This window comes from Protomyctophum bolini, assembly GCF_963924005.1.
Source record: "Protomyctophum bolini genome assembly, chromosome: 17".
Lineage (NCBI taxonomy): Eukaryota > Metazoa > Chordata > Actinopteri > Myctophiformes > Myctophidae > Protomyctophum > Protomyctophum bolini.
In genome coordinates this window covers 28,587,011-28,609,940 of record NC_137878.1, presented here as the reverse complement: position 1 = coordinate 28,609,940, position 22,930 = coordinate 28,587,011, and the positions used below count along the sequence as shown (strand labels likewise).

Below are 22,930 nucleotides of genomic sequence, written 5' to 3'. Positions count from 1 at the left end.
GGATCTAAACTAAATATGACACTGTAGTGTGCACTTTATGGTATTGTTATCTTGCAGAGGTGCAACAAGACAGTCGACAAAAGGCATTTAAAACATACATTGTGATACTGACCATGACACATCACGGACATTTTTTCTTACTTACGCCACTAACTCGGTATGATGACAATAAATTCGGATTATTAGGGATGCACCGAATATCCGGCCACTGAAACTATTCGGCAGAATAGTGGCAAAAAAACATATTCGGTTTATTTTAGAGCTGAAACCAAATAGTCAAAGAATTGGGGTTACCTTAACCTACCATTTTGTTGCGACGTGATCAAAACGCAGCTTCAAGCACGCCACACACATGCCTGTACGTAGCAACAAAGGTACGGCGATGACAGCAATGGTACAAAAACGGGTAAAAAAATATATATATAATTGTAATCATATTCGACAAACTGTTTCCTATATTCAGTATTTGGTTTCCCATTCAGTGCATCCCTACTGATTATGCTGACATGGTACCATGATAGGGAAGCACCATAGAATGGTAAATGGTGCATTACATTTACCCATTCAGTTGTTAATGAATAATGTTGTAATCTTGTTCCCGGTGGGTGAATCTTTATTTTTAGGCTTTAAGGCGAGGAGCATGGAGGCAGCCTGCCTCCCTCCCCACTCTCATGGAGCATCTGAATGAGTGAGTCCTGACTACTCTTCCAACAAACCTTTAAAAAAAAAGTTTCAAATTGCATGGCATCAGATCTTCTATAAATTGTCAGCACATCCCATCTCTCAGATTGGTTGCCACAAGCCCTGAAAACTGCAGTCATCAAGCCACACAAATATAATCTATTCTATACATGTACCTGATGAACAACACAACCTACAACCTCCTGTTGGAAGATAATTCAGTAAAATAATTGGAAAAAGATGTCTTTTAACAAACGTCTTGGCACTAAACAACAGCTTTGATGTTTTCCAGTCAGGATTTCCACCACATCACTGCACTGAGACTCCTAATAAAGATATTGTAATGATGATGTACTCTCTCAAAACAAAAGCACTTACGTATAAAACACATTTAATTACACATTAAGAAACATAACAGTTCCTTGTGCACTGTAAAATAAAAGAACTGAAAACTAAAGTATTAAGTTACTGTAAAGTAAGTACTGTAAGTAATTGAACTAGAGTGTAAAAATGGAAATGACATTTTCACACTGTGTGAAAAAAAAATGGATAACAGGATTTACTGTGTGCTAATGTTTTTTTTTTTTTTTTTTCATTTTACATCTTAACAAGACAGGCTTCTTTCTTCTGGTTAATGTGCTACAATCTATGAACCGTTTCAACTCATTCAATAGCTGTGTGTAATGTAGTCCTTGTCCTCATTCAAACCAGAAGTACAGCTCTTTCTTCTCACTATGCATGCAAGGTGCGTGTGTTGATCGGCAGGGTGAATACACAGCTGTTGGGCTGACATATATATGGCAGTCAGTGGACATCAGTCTATCCACATGACTATGTACGTAGTGCATGGAACTCTTCTAAACGCACTAACGCAGACTCTCACAATGTCATTTTCAGTCATCATCCTCAGAAGAAGACGAGCATGCCACTCCACCACTGTCGTCCCGGTAACATCGGGCCAGGAGACGCAGCTCCTCCAGAGCCTCCATGTAGTCAGTCATTTCTGGTCCATGTGAGAAGAAGCTGGGGGACCTACGGCCAATGTCAAGAGCGCTGACATCGTGATGCATATCTGACAGCCATTGGCCGATCGCGGGGCTTGACTGGAGGGAGGTCAGGATAGGCAGGGAAGAGACTACTGGTGCTGAAGCTGCACACAATGAAGAAAGAAACAGAAGTTCAAGAAAGGAGGGCAAAATCACAGAGGCTCCATTTGAAAGAAATTAACCAGAATCAGTTTTTATATAAAAAAGCTATAATGATTGAAATGACTGTATACTCACAGCCAGGGGGAGGGGGCTGACTCTGTAATAAGCCCTGCACACCAAGCCCTTTCCCACAGCATATGCGTGGGAAAGGAGGTGTCAGTTTGCTGGGGGCTGAAACCAGTTGCAATGCCCTGTACAGCAAAGGATGGAGACAAAAAACGTCAATCAGTAGTTACATATACACAATAGTTGTTATTATCTATAGTTACAGTATATTTAATATACATCTGGGTGTGTGAGTGTGAGAGACTCACAGATCTGTGGTAGGATAGAAGGATCTGATGTAGGCTTCAAGGACATCGTCCCAACGGTTAAGGCCTGGTTCCAGAGACCTATAGTATGGATTGTAGTTTTAGTTGTTTTTTCATCAAGTATTACAATAGCAGTGATGCAAATAGCCTGCATCCTGCACCCTTAGACTCACTAAATTGAGAAAGGACGCAATTATTCATGTCACCCTCCGGGGGTCCTGGGATGCAATACTGTACTGTAGGCTGTCATTGAAGTAGGACTCATAAAATGTCCCTGGGACCCATCTAAAAGACAACCCCTGGGTTTCAGGACCAAACATTGAAAACCTATTTACATCACTGCAATAGTCACATGGAAGATGCAAACCTGACCAGGCTCTGTCCCTCCAAGCCCTTGAGTGTCACCATCTGGCTGTAACATCGGCCATCACCAAGTTCCGGGCAAGCTGATAAGGGTTTCCATGGCAGTGCATCAACACAGGATGACAAGGCATCAAAGAGACAGCTGTCTTCCATCATGGGAAAGGGAACGGCACCATACGCAGCCACCACCTGCAATTAACCACAAGCTAAAAGCCTCTTGCATGGTATGTAGGAAATATTGTTGCTTTTGCTGTTGTGTTTATATGACCATATAGGATTGTCCTTTCATAGAGGAAAATCACATATGATGACCCTAAAACCTTAAGTTCAGTGGTGCTAGGACAGGTAAGCCACATTACAAAACAACATAGAAAAACTATTGTGTTCATATGAGAGCATGAAGTTACCTTTCTCCCGGACAAGGTCAGCGCCTCTGCCACTTGCCACATGGGGACACTGTTGTTCCTCAGCCTGTAGGATGCAGTAAGGGCATCCAGACCTAGAGCCAGGACAGAGCTGCTGTGGTACCACAGTGAGGGCTGGCACAAAGGAAATATAAATCTCTATTACTAGACATAGATCAATTGATAAATTAGATAATGCAACATAAAACGCTGGGAAAATGTCTAGGGTAAAGTTGGTAAACTGGCAATTATCTCTCTTGGACGAAAACAAAATCTGGCTTCTCAATTAGGAATGGCAGGCTGGCAAAGGATTAAAACACTGCCCACCACACCGCCCGGGTTCAATTGCGTTGGGAAGCAGACACGGGATCATGTCCTTGTCAGTGCCCGGCCTAGAAACCTCTGACTGCTGGTCGGGGTGCCTGCTCAGCACGGACGGGGTCTAGGGGAGGTAACCGGAACGGTCGGCACCAATACCAACTACTCGTCACCATATTCGCGCAAAGCTCGGCACCAGCGAGCCGAATGTAACTTGAACTCAACACCGTTCAAGTTACATCCTGATAGGGAGTAGGGACAGAACCATAAATCATCGCCCCCCCCTAGTCTCTGTATCCCCAAGACATCAAACATGGCCGTTTTGGGATTGAGAATTCATTGTATTCCTGCCTGGGGCAGAGTAGGTTCTGGTGCCGAACCCGAGGTCACTGATTTGACTGGGGCCGAGTAGGTTTTGGTGCAGAGTGCCGACCAATCTTGTATTCTTAGGGGAGATAGCATGAAAACTCATAGTCCCTCATGTCAGGTGAAAAGAAGCAGTTGGTAATTCCATGTGAGGAATATTACACATCCTCCTCAGACACAACACTGAGGGGGCTGGCCATGTCAGCGCAGTACACACAGGGAATTGGCAGGGACTAAATTGAGGCAAAAATCGGATTAAAGAAAGAAATAATAACGTGTAAATAAATAAGTGAGACTCACGTCGTAGTTTAGATGAGGAAAGGCCACGGGATAGGTGGGTCGTCTGCCCAGCCCACCCCTCAAAGTCATAGGGCAGAAGAAAGAACTGTTCCTGGCAAGATGCACTGTCCCTAATGCACAGTTTACCATGTGGTAGAGGTCCTTCATTGGAGTCTGAACCAGAGAAGCAATAGCATTACAAAACAAGCTTTGTGTATGTTGTAATAGTATAAAAAAAATAGTGGTGCTTTTAGTAAGAAAAAAGAGATAAAGGAACTATAAACTAGCTCAGAGTTAAATGACAGGGTTAGACAATGAACAAAACTTATAATCTTGGAGTTTTGCAGATAGCTACCATAGAACATTTCTCATTACTCACCGAGTCTGGGTGGCTGACAGGTGCCAACCCCCAGGTTAGGATGCCTCTACCACCATATGAGTCCTGCAGCATTTCTGTGACCTTTGACCCCAGGCCGGAAAAACCATCGGCCAAGTCACACAACACCTGGAACCCCTGAGAGAAACAAGGGATGCAGAAAGAGGACGAGATAGGAGGGGAAAAAGAAGGAAGAATATAATATGAGAACTTTCACGATATGTTCTTGTCTTTGTTCAACATCACTGGATGCACTTGAAATAAACAAGATAAAGTAGTAATTGGAAGTTCCTCTATAATCTTCGGTGCAATAATGCGAATAATAATAGAACATGCATATGATCAAATCTGATATTAATGCACTACTAGAGTAGCTTTATTTTGAAAGGTGTTTATTTAATTTTTTAGGGTTAGGAGGATTAGGGATTTTTCCAAAGTTGGTGGAAAAGATTTATATATTTTTATTACATTCATCTTGTTTCCATGAGTTAAGAACTGAGTTCCTAACTTGTGTGGAGGTACGTTGTAAGTTGAGAGTGTGTACAATGACATTATTTAAAATGAGTATAATTACACTGATGAAGGCCTGTGTGCAAGACTCCTAAGATTCCTGAACTTTTCTAGACTGTTCTTGAGTCGAAGTGAGTACTATTTAAAATCAAAACAGTTAGTAGAGTTTAACTGTGTATTGTAGCTACCTGAAGGTGATCACATTCCTCTACAAAAAAGTGCAGTCTGTCATCCAGCTCTTCCAACACCGATCCCTGGAGCAGTGCCTCTCCCTGGCCAAACGCTTCCAGACGTTGAGTCTCCCTGGACATCCACACACATACATCCACACTTTGAGCTGTTGTTGAGACTGACATGCATTTTAGACATGCATATACTGTATGATCAAGGGTTGGATTGGGGGTAAATCCCTGCAACATTCTAGCGTCATGTCCAGGGGCCGGGGGTGTAGCTTCACTACAGAAACAGGAGATAGGCTCCTACCCTATAGGCATCGTGGCTCTGCAACTTCGGCAAGGATTACTTATTTATATTATGGAACTGAATATAATGAACTATGGTGCACCAGATAAGTCCATAACATAATCTGGACATCCCAAATAGTCCCACAATCCCTTCTCCAAGAACTGTATAAGCGCTGCCGCTCACCCATCGTGGTTGTACTGGTGGATGACAGAGATGGTGCGAGGGTGCAGGTGGATCCTGAGGAAGTCAGACCATACCCTCACACTGCCCTCCAGCCTATAGGTGTTCTGCAACCGCTCCAGATGGTCGTTCACAGTGGCCACGCTCACTGCGGTTGACAACAGTAGTTTCATGAATTATCTCAGGTTACTTTTAATTACACACAAGGAGGGAACCCCCATGAACGGCATTTAAAGATCACACGCAAGCAATTGATAACAATGTAAAACTATATATATTTAATAGAAAATAGATTATTTGGAGTTCTGAGATTGGAGTGTTCCAATACCTGAGCACTGAGGGTGAGACTGGGAGGCAAAATCAGCAAATATCTCCCCCTTCTGAAAACATAGAGGGATGTCAGAATAAGATAACTGCATGAGAATGTTTTCATGATTCAAGTTCAGTACTAGACACATGAAAGTTACAAGTGGATGGAAAAACAAAGCCCTGCCCTTAATCTCAGGACTTTTCAGTGACGGAATGAACAATAAACAAACTAAATATAATTATTTATGTCGATGTCACAGAACCACTTTTCTTCATTTTCAAAAGACATTTTACAAGCATTGTGTCATAAGATCAAATTTTAAAAAAGTGTAATGCACAGGATTTCCATCTCATTAGAAATACTCACATCTAGTTTGTCCAGGTCTTGGAGGAAGGGGTTCTTTGTTGGGGGGGTCTCTTTGTGCGTCGTAATGTTTCCCTCCCTGACAAGAGGAGCACATATTCACATCGAATACAAATAAATACAACTAATAACTTGTTATGCAAAGATTGTTAGACCAAAATTAGAAAATATTTTAATATTTTTGTAATGGGAGAATATTCAATATATTTGAAATTGTCAAAGGGTTTAAGATTTAACATTTGTGAAATGTGGTTTACATCTTATCAAATGTATTGTCATTTATACTATATTTAGTTATTGGTACCCTCTAAGCAGCCAAATAATACATACCATGTGAAAGCAATATTGCCATCTTTGTCAGTTTCATACAGACTTCCCTGTTGCCTTAGAGTCGAAAGACTACCTGTTATAGAGGAACAGAGTGAGAGAGGTATGAAGAAGAGAGATTTTATCTTAACAAGTGTAACAAGCCAGGACCAGAAATCATGATGCAAAGAACTTGCCCCCTGCACATTTTTTGACCATGCTAAAACATTTTACACTGTGCCAAATTGAGTGTGATGAAAGTACAACCTGTCAGCTGACATATGTTGGGGCAATATTTACCTTGAATAAAACAAAACAAAATAAATAATTAAAGGGGGAACATTTAGAGTTTTAGACTCTGACTTGGCTTGATGATTCTCCAAATGGTAGTGGTAATATCTCCAGTCATGTTTACACATAGACTAGCAGAAGTGTTTGATTCCTGTACTTGAACACATGAAACATAAAATATTTGTTGCAGTAGTTTGTCTGGTAAAGGATAGAAACACACTTAACAACCATGGCATATCATTTCGGCACATTGGATGTTACATGTGACACATTGGATGTTACAATAGACTAACAACAATGCAACAAAGTAACAGAGAGAGCATTATATACAATCATTATCATAGCAAATAGCACAAAGGACTGACGAAGACCCTCCAGCCTCAGGCTGGTAGAGGAACACAATACGTCCTTCCCACCACTCACTCGCTCTTCAATGTGGAGGGTGTGGGAGGAGTGGTATCTCTGTACACACACCTTCACCAAATCCTCCCGTGTAACCCCAACAACAGAACCCCACAAACCTGTTTAGGCTTATTGTGTCCGCAGCCTTCATGCGACACCCCCACCCCACAGTAGGCTATCGCAAAGAAGAGGACACTGGCCATTACAGACTGATAGAACATCTGCAGTGCAGCATCCTGTAACACACACCTAAGGATCTGAGCTTCCTCAGCAGAAACAAGCCTGCTTTGGCCCTTATTACTGTAGAACTTTGGTCTGGGCCAACATATCATACATACAGTGCATGCGTGCATGGTCAGCTTACCTTTGAGATCCATGGCAATTAGACGAGGGGTGTAAGTGACATGACCCCCCGGAGTCTGTCCCTCACGAAACACAACGTCATTGTGGACCTCGTCGGGGCTATTTGATGAAGAAGCATCCTGAAGACAACAAGAAGGGAGAGAGGCTGAGGTGAGTGGAAGACTCGACACACTCAATATTACCAGAGGTGATAGTGTAATCATAGAAAATTAGAAATGTTAGCTAGGTTTTGTTCTAAAAAACAATGGATCATACTTAATGAAACGTTGAACACCAAGGCAAGTTAAAGGTTTTGTGATAAATGACCAGTATCTTACCAAGAAAATGCATAATCATAAGCTAACTCAAGTGGATCTAAAGGAATGTTTAAATATCTTGCTTTAATATGGGACATAACTCAGACACTCAGAGGCACTAGCCTAGTAGGAAGGTATTCATTGGAATACCAAATCAGTGATTACATTAAGAATGCAATTCAACACAGGACCACCACCTAGCTGCAACTGCAAGCTAGGCTATCCATATGGGTATGGTATGGATACCATCTGATTCGCTGGTATGATACGAACTATGAACTATGACATAAATAAATCAAGGACTTGATATACTGCTTTGTCAGTGTATGAAAAACTGACTTTGAATCCCATACACACTGAATGCATCCTTCACATACATCTCTTCCAGAGAGAACAAACAATAGTTAGTTTACTACAAATCCTACGAGTTGAAATAAGGTTTCTGTACTTATGTAATATGTATGCATTGCATATCTACGGTATGCATGTATGCAGAAACATTAGACAGTATGGTCTTTGTCTGTCTAGCAGCTAACTAAAGCTAAGGCTATACTGTCCTTCCTGTTAGCTTCTGTTCATAATATAGTGTATACTATACATTAATTTTCAATACTAGCTATTATCAGACATGAACACAAGTTTTGAACTTGGATAAGTTATACATATATGACTTACCGTTATAGTTAAGTTAGCTAACGCTAACAACCATAAACACTAACCTGTAAATTCCACCAGTGTGTTCCCACAAAGTTTGAATAGTGTCCCAATTGAAGGGTAACGACTTCTCTGCAAGGGCTACTCATCGTGACGGTTATTAGCGATCAAAACAATCTGTAAATTTCTGGAACATTTTGGAAATAATGTCGACAACACTGTTTTCACTCTGTCTACCTAATATTAGTGCGTACCTACTACCTAACATCATAGCTTACAACAATCACGACCATTGGTTGGGTTGACGTGCGTACAGAAATGCCATTGGCTGATCCTAAAACGCTGTGTGGTAGTTCGGTTTCACTGCGCCATTGGCCTCACATGTGGCGCACGCGGCTCCGATTGGCTAGAGTTTATATCACATATCCCAGAGAGGCACGACAAGGGCTGTGATAGGCCTAGTTGGTTGTTAGGCAACTGCTAAATCACGTAAATAATTAATTAATCGAATGGACAATTAACTTACACACTGCAGTTAAACACTGGTTATGGGTGCGAGACTGCGATATGATTTTACGCACAGATTGTCGAACATTATTTCCCAGCGCGGTTATTATTGTTGTTAATGTTATTGTCCGTGACAGACAAACATCAACAACAACAACCCAGGCTATGGGATGGCGCAAGTGCACTCGCCAAAGCGATCCTAGTCCTACGAAACGTTTAATTTAATTACAAAATAAATGCGATGGATTAGTGTAGCGTATATAGGTCTAGAATTATCGAAATATTTACTGCCTTGAACTATGAAAAACATTTTGTTTAACACATCCAGTCCCTGAGTCCCCCACTGAACCGAAAATGTTCTAGTATTTTAACTCTGTCTGTGACATTATACAACTTTCTGGAAAAGTTATGAATTATATACCACACCATATATTACACTGATACCTTGAACTGCCATCCTGTTTTAATGTTCTATGTGTACTATGTGCCTTTTTACTGTGTTTTTGTGTTTCGTGTTACCTGCCTGTGTTATGCCTTGCTGTGTAAACCAAATCGCCCCACGGGGACAAACAAATAAATGAACCTGAACCTGACATCATGTGTCAGTCAAATTATATGTCATAGGCCTATAACTATTTGTTATTATGCAGCTCATTCTAAATGTATAGGTAATGTTACTAATACTGTCTTAACTTAACTCTTAATAAAGTATTGGGGCCTAAAATATCAAATTATGTTCTGCCCCATATGCCCGTTGGGGGTGGGCAAGCCGTAATGCTCTGGTCCATATGCAGGACCAGAGCTAGGCAAGCCGGTGAGACAGGTTTGCATTGTCGAGAGAATCTCAGATTCTCAGTCATGGACAAATACAATGGTGTCTCTCAGGAACAGTATGAGATGTTGTAAGTGACACAGTCAGTGAGTCACTCTCAATATAATAGGACAAATGGGCTGCCAGAGGCGGCCTGGGTAAAGTTTAACTTGAGTGTGGCTTCTTCTGAGAGTCTGCAAAGAGACTTCAGATGAACACTGAGGATTTTACTGTGTAGCCTGCGTCTACCCACTATAAGCCTACCGCCTTCGCCTACTATAGCCTACTATTACTTCCCCGGCCATCAGCCTGGCCATCATCAACTGACTGTCTGTGTGTTTTTTTGTTTTGTGTACTAGCTACTAGCCGCGGCCCAGGGGCAAAGTCTCCCTATAGTTGCTCCGCCCTACCTCATGTAAAGAATGAACCTGCTAGCCACACCTGCCCAGTAACTTTTCTGACACTCTCACCTAATATCAAGACAAGCAGAACTTATTGTCAAACAGGGGCGCATTCAGGATCGTTTACGTCTTCTACGCGGGTTGATTTCGGCAATGGAGCGGGTTTAATAGTAGGTAGGCTATGCTCTCTGTACAATCATATTAAGTATTGGTAGACTACCCTGAAGGATCGCAATTTAGACCGCCCCACACAGGAATGTTTTTTTTGCTATCATCTGAACCCGAACAGTTGTCACGCGGGTGTGAAAAACTATAATCGCATTTATACCACTAGGGAAAAGTTTAACTTCAACTTTAATAAGGCATTGAGCTTTTCATACTGTCTCAGGCTCCAGCCAGGCTATAGACCTAGATTGTAGCCTGCCTAAAGTTGTTATTCATACAGTAGTGATGGTGGTGTGTATTATTGGAGGCTATAGTCTATACTTTTTTGGTAGGCTATTGTTTGTAATATGACACACAGACACACCCATGATAACAAGTGAACTTTGCTTTTTGAAAATGGGAGTTGAATTTGATAATAACATTTATGTTTCAGAATCCACTGAAGACTGTATTCATGACATGCAACAACAAAAATGAGTTGTAGAGGCACAAAGAGACTAAAGACAGACACAGATAAATAAAAGTTATTGTCAGACAAAAATGTCTGGGCAAAGTAATTTAATCACAGAATCCGAAGCCACCCATAGTCCTTCTGCTGTAGTAGGCCTACTCCAAGTAACAGAGGCCAACAATCAACATGTAGAGAAGGGGACAGAAGAAGAGAAAGATGACAACATTGAAGCACAAGAGCTGATAAAAGTGCAGGAGCAGGAATTACACAAGGAGGAGGAAGTGTTTGGCTCTGCTGTTTTGGAACCAAGCACTTTGCCATGGCCAGGAGATGAAATGAGAAGGCTGGAGATGGTGAACAAGGGATTGTCATCAGAAAACACAGCTGAAAAGATTGAGAGGGACCAGGACATGGGTAAAGGAAGCCATGACCTGTCAGAGAACCAAAGCCAGGCATCAAGTGACACAAAGGGCAAAGCCAAATGGAGGGAGAGCATGCCTGAGGGAGAAAGGTGGAGGGACGAGGACATGGACAGGCATGAGTCTGACAAAGGTGACGGTTCATTCGCGGATGATGAGGAAGAGGACGAAGAACCAGTGAATTGGATGCCAGAGAAAGCAGCTTTGGTGTTCACCCCGCAAGTTAACATTGTGCATCAGTCCAGCAAAGAGCTTCCCCAAGAGAGCAGTCACTATATTGACCAGGACAAGAATGAGCTGCAGACGGAAAACCCAGCCTCAGCAGGCCAGCTGTACTCGGAGTGGACAGGAGATGACAAGTATGATGCATGTACGTATGTATCCTAGATCAGATTGATATGTGATATGTACTAAACAGAATATAGGCCTATTGTAAGATACGTACCGGTCTGGTACATCAGATGGCATGACACAAAAGAGCATCCATTATATTCAGTGGAATGTGATTAGGTTAGGTTAATTTGTAAATGTAACAGAACAAAACAATACTGAATAACATTGAATAAAATAAGTAGTAGTGTGAAGATCAACATTAAAGATTATAACATTTAAAAAGGGGAACATTATAGTACGGTAAATGCATGCGTGTCAGGTCAAATCCAATAGTTTTCCATCTTTGCTTATTGAGATAAGGGCTTCTCTGACACGCTTGCACATTTTGGGCTCAGGGATGGCATTGGCACCCGTTTCAATGTACTTGACTGTTGCAAACCATAAAGGTTTGACCTTTGCAAACCATGGATCATCACCTTTGGAGTCCCCAGGTAGTCACAGTATGTGCTGTACTAATCCTCGACTTGTCATACAGTGATAATCACTACAATGAAACATAGGAGCTAGGACTTCCCTTTGTGTCTTCCTCTTATCTGACCTACACCTTTGTTTTTGTTCTGCTAGAATTTATTTAAACATTTTAACACAATTCGATGGTTCTATTCTATTATAAACATAAAGGAAAGAAAATAAACAATACAACTCTGTAATTTTTTCTCCTTTCTTAGACAATATGTGCGGTGAAAAACTTAAACTTGGTCTGGGGATAGCTGCAGCAGCTGTCATATTCCCCTTCCTGGTGTGGGGGGGCTATGCCCTCCTTCCCTTCGATGTACCACCGCTCAAGAGTGCTCCTGTTAGGCTGGTGTACACGTTGCGCTGCTCTTTCTTTGCCATCATCCCCATTGTACTTGGTAAGACGTTAACTTGTAACTTACTGTATGAATTAAGAAGTGTTGTGCCATGCCATAGAAGCAGCCCATCTGAAAATAGGTTCCGTAATACATACAAGTTGTTGGCTAATGCTTTGTAGCACTGCAGACTAAAACAATGTGTGCAAGGACCACCCTGCAGTGTTCACACCACAGCTATGCACAATAATTTCTAATAAATTCAATTACAAGACTAAACGTATCATTCTTTGCAGAAAAGTAAAACGAAAGCAAACACTGGAGGAATGAGGAAATCACACACCGTCCTCCCTTTCTGCATGCCTTCACTGTTCTGTCTTTCTGCAGGTGTGTTGGTGCAGGGGGTGGCAAGGCTGCGGTACAGTGCACTGAGCCCCCTATACGAGGGCAAGCTGGAGAACAGGGAAGTGGCCGTCCACTGGCACTATGTCAACGATTCACTGAGCCTCTTCCTAGTCTACTTCCTGCAACTAGCCGTCATGGCAACCTACATCAGCCAAGAACTCCTCAAGCTTGTGCCCCTGCTCACTATAATATTTGCCTTTGGCAGGTGGGTGTGTATGAGTTTCAACAGTCTGTCTTAATGTACTGCTATTTTACTGTTTTTATGCTCCTGGTGGAGATTAATCATATCTCTACCAGATTAATCATATCCTTATCTACCATATTAATCATAAATTATGAGTTTCTCCACAAATTAGTCATTTCTATGTTTGCTCTCCTTTGGTCTGTCTAATATGTTCTCCAAATTCGTTATTTTCGTCGGAAATAACTATTGTTTTCTTTTATGAAGGTTGATCTACTGGGTATGTCTTTCACTGGGCAGCAGTGTGAGGGGGCTGGGATTCGGTCTCTCCTTCTTCCCCATACTAGTCATGCTGGGTGCCAATCTGTACTACGTATGCTCATCACTTGGAGAAGAGTCAATCTTTGATGTGGCACCAGCTACTACCACGGCTCCACCTTCCATGAAAAGGTGGTGGGGTTAAGGGATGAAGTCTGGGGCAATGTTGTTCATAGATGCAAGGCTATAAGAGAATATGTGCAATGCTTTTTGTTTCACGACACATCAACTTAAAAAACAGCATATTGGGATAATTATGGTTTTCATCCTCATAAACATTCATTTTAATTCAATGGCATGTGTTCTTAAAGCAAACCAGCTGTCTTGAATTCACAGTGTAACATTATTCTGGGTGTGTTTCTAAATCTGGTGTGACTGTCCCAATATACACCGAAGCAGCAGCCAATGCAGAGTGATATTTATACACGGCCGATATGAAGGAGACAGGAAGAAATTAAAACTGTCAGTCACAACTAATAAACCATCTGATTGCACAGAATTCATATGAAGTGTCTTGGCATATTGTTACCTAGCAAGCTCAGTCAAGCTCAGTGAGATTGGTGTCACTTGGTTACTATAGCAAAAGGTACATGTTCTGTTCCTCATGGGTCAGACGAGTGCCCAGACTACATGCACATTCTGAGATCCTATGATTTTAAGAACATCAATTCTGATGGGGCTTTTAACAGCCAGTGTCCATTTCTGGGAGAAAAAAAATCTATATGTAAGCATACATGAAATACTACAGGACAAAACAGTAAATTGCCAACTACATTATATGCGCATGCTCATTGCCTTTTTAGGGTTATGTGGAATATGGAATATTCAATTAATTATTAAACAATTGCTAGTCTTGCCAGAAATGTGTTCTAATGTAGAATGTATATTTTTTATCAATTTGAAACCAATGTTTACAATGGGCTACTAATCGTTTACGTTTTCCAGTGATTAAAGGCTTTTATCCTTTTTTGTCCACAGAAGCACATTACTTGTTCACTTTTGTATACTCTTTGGTGTTTTATATAAACTGTCGAATTATCTTATCAATGGAAATAATTTCTATTCAAAATAAACATTATTTCAAACAAAAATTCGACAGCTCAGGTCATTCTCACTGATCACCTTATATTTCATTCATCCGTCCATCCATCTTCAACCGCTTATCTGTAGTCGGGTCGCGGGAGCTCCACCAGAGAGCTCCAGACTGATGTGCCTTGGTCTGCCCCGGGGTCTCCTCCCAGTGGGACGTGCCTTGAGGACGTCTAGGGAGACACCCGACGCACCCTAACCACCTAAGCTGGCTCCTTTCCAAGCGAAGAGGTAGCGACTCTACTCGGAGTCTCTCTCGTGTGACTGAACTTCTCACCCCATCTCTAAGATAAAATGATTACCATTATAAAAGAAATAAACAAGGTTCATACACATTTCACTCAAGTTTGTCTATTTAATATATAAAATACGGTAAAACATACGCAAAAAGGATAAGGTTTCAAGGGACTTGGATACTTTGGTACAACAAACACTTTTTTTGTAAAAGCGGTATAGAATTTTAGTAACATATCAGTGCATACTTTGTATATGAAAATATACACAAATTGTATATCATTCTCGAAAAAACAACAAAAAGAAATATTTCTTTACAACAAAACCCAAAGCAGACTAGCTGAACACAATATATTAGCTATAAATTTCCTCTTTAGTATTTCATATGCTACATTTTTCTGAGTTGTTTTAAACTCATTTGTGATGCATGTCCTTTATCATTATGGTATGTAACATATCTTTTGTTGTTACTTGTTGCTATCCCATGCATGTACATTTTTCAAATTTTATGAATTGCTAAATTTCAGTTGTTTCCCCCCATTTTATAAATATATTCTATATCTTAATTAAAACTGCAGCATTTAACTGGTATTTTCCTTCATTGCATTTGCTAATACCACAATAACTGATCGTGCAATTTTTAGCAAGTTGTTTAAAAAAAAAAGGAAACCAGTACTATATATGTATATGATAAGGTACATCAAATAAAAAAAAGAAAAACTGTTGGCTATCCTACACAAAATAGCAATGAAATAAAAAGCTCCATAATAATATCATAATAATAATAGACAATGGAACTGTCACCAGCACAAATTAACAATCCAAAAATAGTGAGATTCTAAAAAACATTGTACACAACAAGAAAAAGGGGTGCAGGTTTTCATTTCTCATATAAGATTGTCTTGAGACTAAATTGCTAGATTGGACAGAGAACCTTTTGTACATGAATGACCTGCATATGGCAGGATGTCGAAGCCAAATGCTGTGGTGTCACATATTTCACTCGACCACCTGCTCCCATGGAGCAAAGTCTTTCCATTGAAATGAGTCTGGTTCAAAAGGGAAATGGCCACGTGACGGTTATTATTCTTAATGGAGCGAAGAGAAGGTAAAATTACCTAAGCAATTGAACTTCTGAATTATTTCCTACCATACTGACATGGTATTGTATCATGTTGACATTTTCTCAATCTCACACACTGCATGCAACACTACAGCAGCTGTAGCAGGGAGGAAGGGTGTAAATGTCTTTGTTAGCTGCCCCAAAAAAGTGCAAACATCAGCATCTGCTCTCACATTTTAACAGCGAGGAAGATACACTGAAAACACTGCATTGCACTATGGGAGGGCCCAGGACAAGCCATGCTGAACATCCATTCAGGAGTCTGCTACCTTTGTGCACCTGGACCAAATTTTTTCCCACCATTTCCCCAACACAGACTTAGCACTGCTGCAAGAGTATACATAACCCATGTCTTTAAGAAGTAGCACGACATTGTTTACCTGCATGCATGATCTGTAGAAACCGATGCTGATTGTATAGTTTTCATAAAATGTGTATCCTATCTATGAGAACTTGGCAGAATGTTACCTCTTAACAGAAGTTTGTTCTTTTTTTTCACGGTAGGAGTCTAGATGCGTTTGCTCAATGCATAGAGCCTGTATTTTCATGATTTCAAGATCAGTCTTGATTCTGTGAAGAAACAAGGTATACTAAGTCTTCACATTATTCAAATTTGAATGTCTGTCCATCTGGATTTCATCCAAATGTCTTGTGGCTTTTGACATCAAATGTTAAAATGGGTGGTTAGAGAACATAGTGACACCACAACCAAGCAGGCCTCTGTGAGTGAGAGACAGAAAGTGCACACACCATCAACACTAGCATAAAATAGGTTACTGAAACGAGTCCGATTCACCAGCACTAGCATGTGCGGCTTAACCCCTGCGTCGTAGCTCGAAACATATCAAATTCACACTCATATAATGCAAACAGATCCACTGAGAATTAACACATTGCTTGTTTTAGGGATACCTAGCAAAGTCTATGCAAATATATTCATATGTACATACACGTCATCCAAGCTGAAAAGCTATTTTACTTTGCTGCCAACTGAAGCGGTAGAAATATAGAAAACGTCTGTTCCTTTCACTTTTTGAAACACCACAAAGAGCTAAGGAGAGCTAGTAGATTGCTAGAGGGTGGACATCAAAGCTTTTTGTATAAGGAGTGATTTTATACAAAGTCAGAATTCCTACTTCTGGACTACTAACAGACCCTCAAAACAGATTTAAAATACCAACAGATAAAGAACACTTGGACTGAAACTTGAACCAAATACTTCCCTATACCAAAAAGCCATCGGAGGCTCCAATAACTGACTACACGTTTAAAGTGGATGGCATCTAGCTCCTGTTGTTAAGCTTTTATTACGCTGGCTGGATTTCTGGTGCGACAACTTCCATCCACGTTCTAAAGGTGGCGAGGCGTGAGGACTGGAGAAGCACCCAAACTGAGGAGAGAGCTACGGCCGACTCAAAGCGCTTATATTTTGCTAGCTTCACAAATAGTATCATATAATAAGTCATTACTGTGGGAGTGTCAGAGTGCGAGTGATATTCTCCGGTGTCCCTGCACCATGTGTGAGAGGCATTTGGCATTTTCAAAGAGAGGAGGTTGATATTGGCACTCTGGCATGGCGCTTGGGTCTTTAGTCGTAGTTGGTAGCACACGTTGACCGCAGAGTGCCACCTTTAGCCCAGGGAGGGGGTTGGTAAATGTGTCAGGGAAGGGATCCATTCTTGGTGAATTATTCTTACCCGGAAGCCTGTCTAAGGCTCTTTGTCCAGTGCCAACCACTATGTTGAGCCAACAGTCTTCACAAACCATACTCGTCCAGGTACAGTGGCTTCCAAAAGTGCATTTTGGAAGGTATATTCATGAGAATGAACAGTACTCACTGCAAATAAATGACACTCGATTTGTAATAGCGAGAGTGGACAGTCAATATGGTATTCAAAGTTCCATGTGGACAACCAGCCTGTGTGCCACCTTTCAAACTGTGAGCAATGTGGCAGTGCTCAGTGAACATACATAAATGTGATGCTGTCAACAGGATCTAACAACATAGATTCTGTTTCACAATTGGTATAAGCACCGAAACCACGTGAAAGGTAAATGTTTTGCATAAAGTCTTCAAAGCAAGCCTCGGTTCTGCCAAAAAGGGGGGAAAATAAAAAATACTATGGGAGTCTGTTCATTCAAGCCACATTTGCTTTGAGGTTCTACCTTCTCTCTATTTACTGCACTGCCACAGACACAAAATCTTACTGGGCCACACCTCCCTCACTCAGAGCATGCCCCCAGAAGTGTTTTTCTATTTATTAATTTTTTACTTGTTTTGGCAAAGCCTCAAAAGTCTGGACAAATCAGTGGGGTAGGTGGGTATACAGTTTTGGACAGAGGCAGATGTGTGATGATAGTGTCATTTGGCAGTGGGGTTGAGGCAGTGGATGGGAGGGTACAGGGATGAGCATGTGGAGGTGATGGGAAGGTGTTTTAAGTGTCACCAGGACTGCAGGCGGCAGGCGGCCCTTTCTGCCTCTATGTGACCCAGCCGTCCAATCTCATGCGCTTTACGTTACCGCCCTCCTGCTCCGATTCACTCTGCACTCTAAGTAGCTCGGTGGAGGGGCTGAAGTCAGAGGGCAGGGATCGCCCGGCAGAACCAGCGGTGATTGTTGCCGTGATGCCGCCCCCCGCTCCGGACTCGTCGCGATCGCTGCCTTCGTACGAACTGGCGTTGCTGCTCACGCTGTCAGCGGGAGAGCGGCCGGTCGGCGGCTCCAAGCAGAGCAGGGAGCCAGGGTACTGAGGTGGCGCAGTCAGGATGCTCACTCCGGAGGTTGATGCGGGCGTAGTGGAAGAGGGAGGCGGGCAGGGTGTGCTGCGGTCTCGCCCGGGTGAGATAGGCTCCGACTTGATGCAAATGTTGGAATTGGTGTTGACAGTCAGCATGGCGCCTTGAGGTATATGAGTCACAGGCCTGAAGGATGAAGGACAGACAAAGAGAGAGACAGAGAGAAGAAAGTGGAAGACGGGGGACAGAACATATGAAAAAAGAAACTAGAGGAAAGAGAAGACAGAAAACCTTTATCTTTTCTTTTTATAATTGCCAAGTCACTGGACAGAAAGCGTACAAGAGTAACTGGCGCATCACTCGAATGTCAGACAAAAAGAAACCTGACAATTACACGGCACAGCACCGACAAGGAGAAGCCACACCAACTGATTAAAAAAAACCCAGTCCATTCCAAGCACTTTCCAAGCATATGCAATAATCTTGCACCCAAATTATCCACAAAACAGCCCAAGAAGCATGAAATGATTGACGGGTTGATTGGCCATGAGTCGGCTATGTTGTGAAGAAACTTCAAATTAAAATAATCCTGGGCCAGAGAGGTATGTCTATTTCCTGCAGACATAACTTGACATGCTTGGGGGAGGGGGGGGGGGGGCAGCCAAAAGCACACAAACACACAGGAACAGAAGAGGGATACAGTACCGGCCCAACCACTCATCTCTACCCAAGAGCAGGTTGGACGGAGAGCCAACACTGTGGGGAGAAAAGAAAATGTTGGAGCCTGCATCCAAAAGGAAAAGGTGAATTTGAAGCATGTGGGGGAAAAACCCAAGAAGAAAAAAAACAAACAAAAAAACTGACTTCTCTGTAGTCATAGAGCTTGGATGGTCAACGCTAGACTAGAGCAACATTTGATTAGCATCAAACACTCTACTTAGCACCAGGGGGGTTGTATAATAATAAGCTACTGTATGCTGAAAACACAACTTACTCGATGAGAACAGACAAAATTATTTTTCTCACCGGCTTATCAAGTCTTCCTACAAAAGATGACTGTTTGAAAGAATGAATCTATCATTATTTCATCCTCATTTTCCCATATCTTTCTAAACATCACAAGACGGAAGGTCTGGGTGTTTGTTTTTGTTGAGGTTTAATCATGTTTAAGCCTAAAGTCTTTTTGTTACATCATTTGTATTTAAATTTTTACATTGAGCGATATTCTGATACCGCTCAATTATGTATGAAATCAATGATATCATGTTCAAAAGCAGAGAAGTTTACACAATAGCCAGTCAACACTCTTGCAACCTTTCCATTAACTTAACTTCCGACACGTGAACAACTCTTTGCTGGCTAGCTGGCTGCTCCCCTATACAACTATCATTTATTAAATGATCAGTATTGATGACGTCATATAAGTATACAGTAGTATCAATAAACTATACATAGATAGACACAGAGTTGGAGCATATAGAAAAAGTGAGAGATAGGAAATAGGCCATTGTTATGATTATTAAAACTGTGACGATCTTCATGCAGACTGAGTTATTTTGTGTGTGTGTGTGTGTGTGTGTGTGTGTGTGTGTACGTACTGTGTAATCACATGTACTGTATGCACGCACACATCAGTTTATTTATTCATAAACGGCAGCCGAAAATCAAAAGGGAGACACAAAAATAAGAGTGCCTTCCATCTAAAGGTGGAATAAATAGTGCCCCAGACAAAGGTTATAAGTATAACATTTGACTAGGGCTGAGCGATATGGACAACATTTCTAACTAAATATCTCTCAATATCGATACTGACAATGATATATATTCCTTCTTTTTTTTTTTTTAAATAGCAGATTTACAAGCTCACAGCACGTTGGAAGTATGTACATCTGCTACTTCCATTATATTTGACAGTAGTATAAAATAAGGCTTTTTAGTGGTTGAAACCAGGAAAACAAAACAACACGTGTGCCATATCACAATGTCACTGTTACGATGTCCAATATCGCCGAGACAATGTCTAGTCTCAATAATCAATATAGTATATTATTTATATATTGCCCAGCCCTACATGTGACACACTCCCACGCACACACACTGGTTGGCTGTTCACCTCAGATTGGCAGCCAGACTGGAGACCTGGCTAGACAGCTCGCCGCTCTGTCTGTCCACGCCCCACATGCTGTGGACGAGAGGAGAAGAACAAACTTCAAGGTTCGGCTGCAGAGCCCGACCGATGCCAGATTGTTGGGTCCCATCTTGACGCTGGAGAGTCCGGGACCACCGATTACCCATGTTTTGACCCATTGTTTTGTCAAAACGTGCACAAATGTTCTAATCAATTTGAAGAACTTTTTTAAGTTCCTATTTCAGAACATTTCACTTATACGCAAAAAAATTAATACAAATACACAAATAACTGTTGATATACTGTATATTATATATATATATATATATATATATATATATATATATATATTATTTCTTTAAGTTTATTTAATTTAATAATTTACTGTAAGCCCTATTTAAAAACTTTCAAAAATAACTGATCTAAAAGCTGTTCACCTATAATAGGGATATAAGGTGGAAAGTGGATTAAAAATTGAGGAACGGAATATTTGCCGACGCAGATGTTGGCATTTAGTTAAATAATGTCTGGCCCTAGTTCTGTATTCCGAACTGAACAGTGCCGTGCCGGGTTATGAGTGGCAATTGACGTAGTTCCACTGTCCGCAATCCACAGAGATGTGTGTACCGGTACATATGTATATAATGCATCTTGTATTTGTAATATAGAATAAACTAATTGTGGAGCATTCTATGTCCAAGACTGCTGACACTTTGAGACAATCAACTACAACCATCTCACCAACTATGTCCATTATAACACATCATCTCCATTCTCCCTCCTTGCTACCACACAGTTCACAAAAGCACTGTATGTCAAGTCCATGTCCTAAATATTAGGGTACCGGTTAAAATGAAGATATGAAGAAACTGAGATGGTGAGATGCTGGTGAGAGACCAATTCACCAATTCAGGAAATGTGAATTGCTAGCATAGTTATGGTATGGGGACTCCATGCTAGCTGACTTGGAGTCAGCAGCATTGCATTAAAAAAAAAAGAAGAAATCAACTTTGCCCAGAGGATTGATTGATCGTACACAAGGGCTGTCGGTTTGCCAAAAATGTCTTAGCCACCAGGTTCATCCCGGCCACAGGCCAAGGATGATGGTAGCGATTTTTTGGAAACACAACCCAGATGCTTGGAAAAGGCTGTGAGGTCAGTGAGATAATTAAGAATCAATTGTACTTACACCAGGTTACTGAGTGACGCGAGATTGAGCTGTTGCTGTTGCTGCTGTTGTTGCTGCTGCTGCTGTTGTTGTTGTTGTTGTTGCTGCTGCTGTTGCTGTTGCTGCTGTTGTTGTGATTGTTGCTGCTGTTGCTGATTAACCGACTGTTGCCATGCCGTCACATTGGTTGGCAACAGGCCTCCAGGTGACGTCAGGGCATGTAAAGCTGTTATGTCAGCACTCGTCAGCTGGTACTCTAGGAACCACAAATAAAAATCATGAATCTGAAGCAATTCCTCCTCTGAATTTTCCTTAAATGACACATTCTTCCAACCGCTGTTCATGAACAAAGTTTAGCTCTGTACAGTATGTCACCCTCACCACCAACACACAGATACAGTAGATAAGCAGATACAAGAAAGGACATACATAGAAGGGGAAAAGAACTGAATGAGTTTTAATTCAGAGGATATGTTTATTATAATTTTACCTGTGTTGTAAGCTGTGGGCATAGCCGAGAAAGGCAGGCCCTGTGCTAGGAGGCTAGGCGTGGCCACAGAGACCACTGGCGTAGTGAGCGTTTGTGCCACCTGGGTAGCTGCTGCTAACCGCTGGGCGTTCTGCCAGAAAGGAAAACAGGAGGTTAGATGCAATAAATACCCAAGACAAATGTTGGTGTGAATCAATCAGAATATTGTCTTGAATGAATGCAACTTTTTGACATGCTTGAAATGAAAATGTGAATCAGGCTGGATTCATAAATGGTATAGTGTGTGGAGTGAACCTTTAACATGTTTGTTTGTTTGTTTAATAATTGACTTGAGGATGACGTAAAGAAATAAGCAAAAGAACCCCAACCTATGAATTACTAATGAGGTGGACATTGTATGAATTATTAAGCTAACAAAAGTAGTCTGTGGTTCCACTGCATACTGTAGCAGTGCTGCACTGTTTCTTAATCTGTGGCTGTGCTTTGACTTTTATGAAACCAGACTAAACCTTTAAGGAGACTTATTAAAATCAGATCATAGCAAAAAGGCCAACTGGGGATGGTTATAGAAACAAATGCGTGGTAAAAATAATAATAATAATAATAATAATAATAATAATAATAATAAAGTAAAGTATACAGTATTGTCAAACCCGTGACAGAAACATATAGC

At 41.3% G+C, this 22,930-nt stretch overlaps 3 protein-coding genes across 7 annotated transcripts in view; 1 reads left to right on the top strand and 2 right to left on the bottom strand.

Moving 5' to 3' along the window:
• Positions 1 to 124: 124 nt before the first annotated feature.
• msto1 (misato mitochondrial distribution and morphology regulator 1) lies at positions 125 to 8,699 on the bottom strand. Its single transcript, XM_080786918.1, has 14 exons — positions 8,512 to 8,699; positions 7,498 to 7,615; positions 6,465 to 6,537; positions 6,138 to 6,213; positions 5,790 to 5,841; positions 5,465 to 5,609; positions 5,005 to 5,119; positions 4,310 to 4,444; positions 3,952 to 4,104; positions 2,971 to 3,102; positions 2,568 to 2,752; positions 2,204 to 2,281; positions 1,965 to 2,080; positions 125 to 1,831 (listed from the first exon to the last, which is right to left on the bottom strand). The coding sequence occupies exons 1-14, from the start codon at positions 8,593 to 8,595 to the stop codon at positions 1,575 to 1,577; spliced, it is 1,719 nt and encodes a 572-aa protein (XP_080643044.1). The 5' UTR covers positions 8,596 to 8,699; the 3' UTR covers positions 125 to 1,574.
• Positions 8,700 to 10,202: 1,503 nt separating this feature from the next.
• On the top strand, positions 10,203 to 14,350 carry LOC308331365 (transmembrane protein 79-like). Of its 2 annotated transcripts, none has more exons than XM_080786781.1 (5): positions 10,203 to 10,339; positions 10,764 to 11,570; positions 12,262 to 12,447; positions 12,772 to 12,994; positions 13,238 to 14,350. In XM_080786781.1, exons 2-5 carry the CDS (start codon positions 10,871 to 10,873, stop codon positions 13,431 to 13,433), a joined length of 1,305 nt encoding a protein of 434 aa, XP_080642907.1. In that variant the 5' UTR covers positions 10,203 to 10,339; positions 10,764 to 10,870; the 3' UTR covers positions 13,434 to 14,350. The 2 variants fall into 2 exon arrangements, with proteins under 2 accessions (XP_080642907.1, XP_080642908.1); XM_080786782.1 differs by having other exon boundaries at positions 10,219 to 10,335.
• Positions 14,351 to 14,712: 362 nt separating this feature from the next.
• The window catches only part of LOC308332106 (myocyte-specific enhancer factor 2D homolog), a 30,853-nt gene continuing 22,635 nt past the window's right edge, over positions 14,713 to 22,930 (bottom strand). For 3 of the 4 annotated variants that reach the window (XM_080787745.1, XM_080787747.1, XM_080787746.1), the window contains exons 8-12: positions 22,258 to 22,387; positions 21,789 to 22,023; positions 20,585 to 20,653; positions 19,177 to 19,227; positions 14,713 to 18,657 (exon numbers count right to left, since the gene is read on the bottom strand). In XM_080787745.1, coding sequence (XP_080643871.1) covers positions 18,216 to 18,657; positions 19,177 to 19,227; positions 20,585 to 20,653; positions 21,789 to 22,023; positions 22,258 to 22,387 — 927 coding nt within the window. In that variant the 3' untranslated portion in view covers positions 14,713 to 18,215. The remainder of the gene's footprint in view (positions 18,658 to 19,176; positions 19,228 to 20,584; positions 20,654 to 21,788; positions 22,024 to 22,257; positions 22,388 to 22,930) is intronic. The other variant, XM_080787748.1, reaches the window with a different exon arrangement.

Coding starts and splice junctions, on each gene's coding strand:
- msto1 (XM_080786918.1), bottom strand. CDS start 8,595: ATGAGTAGCCCTTGCAGAGAAGTCGTTACCCTTCAATTGGGACACTAT. Junction 5,842..6,137: donor AAGACCTGGACAAACTAGAT/GTGAGTATTTCT, acceptor CTATGTTTTCAG/AAGGGGGAGATATTTGCTGA. Junction 4,445..5,004: donor AGGAATGTGATCACCTTCAG/GTAGCTACAATA, acceptor TGTTTCTCTCAG/GGGTTCCAGGTGTTGTGTGA.
- LOC308331365 (XM_080786781.1), top strand. CDS start 10,871: ATGTCTGGGCAAAGTAATTTAATCACAGAATCCGAAGCCACCCATAGT. Junction 11,571..12,261: donor AGATGACAAGTATGATGCAT/GTACGTATGTAT, acceptor CTCCTTTCTTAG/ACAATATGTGCGGTGAAAAA. Junction 12,995..13,237: donor ATAATATTTGCCTTTGGCAG/GTGGGTGTGTAT, acceptor TCTTTTATGAAG/GTTGATCTACTGGGTATGTC.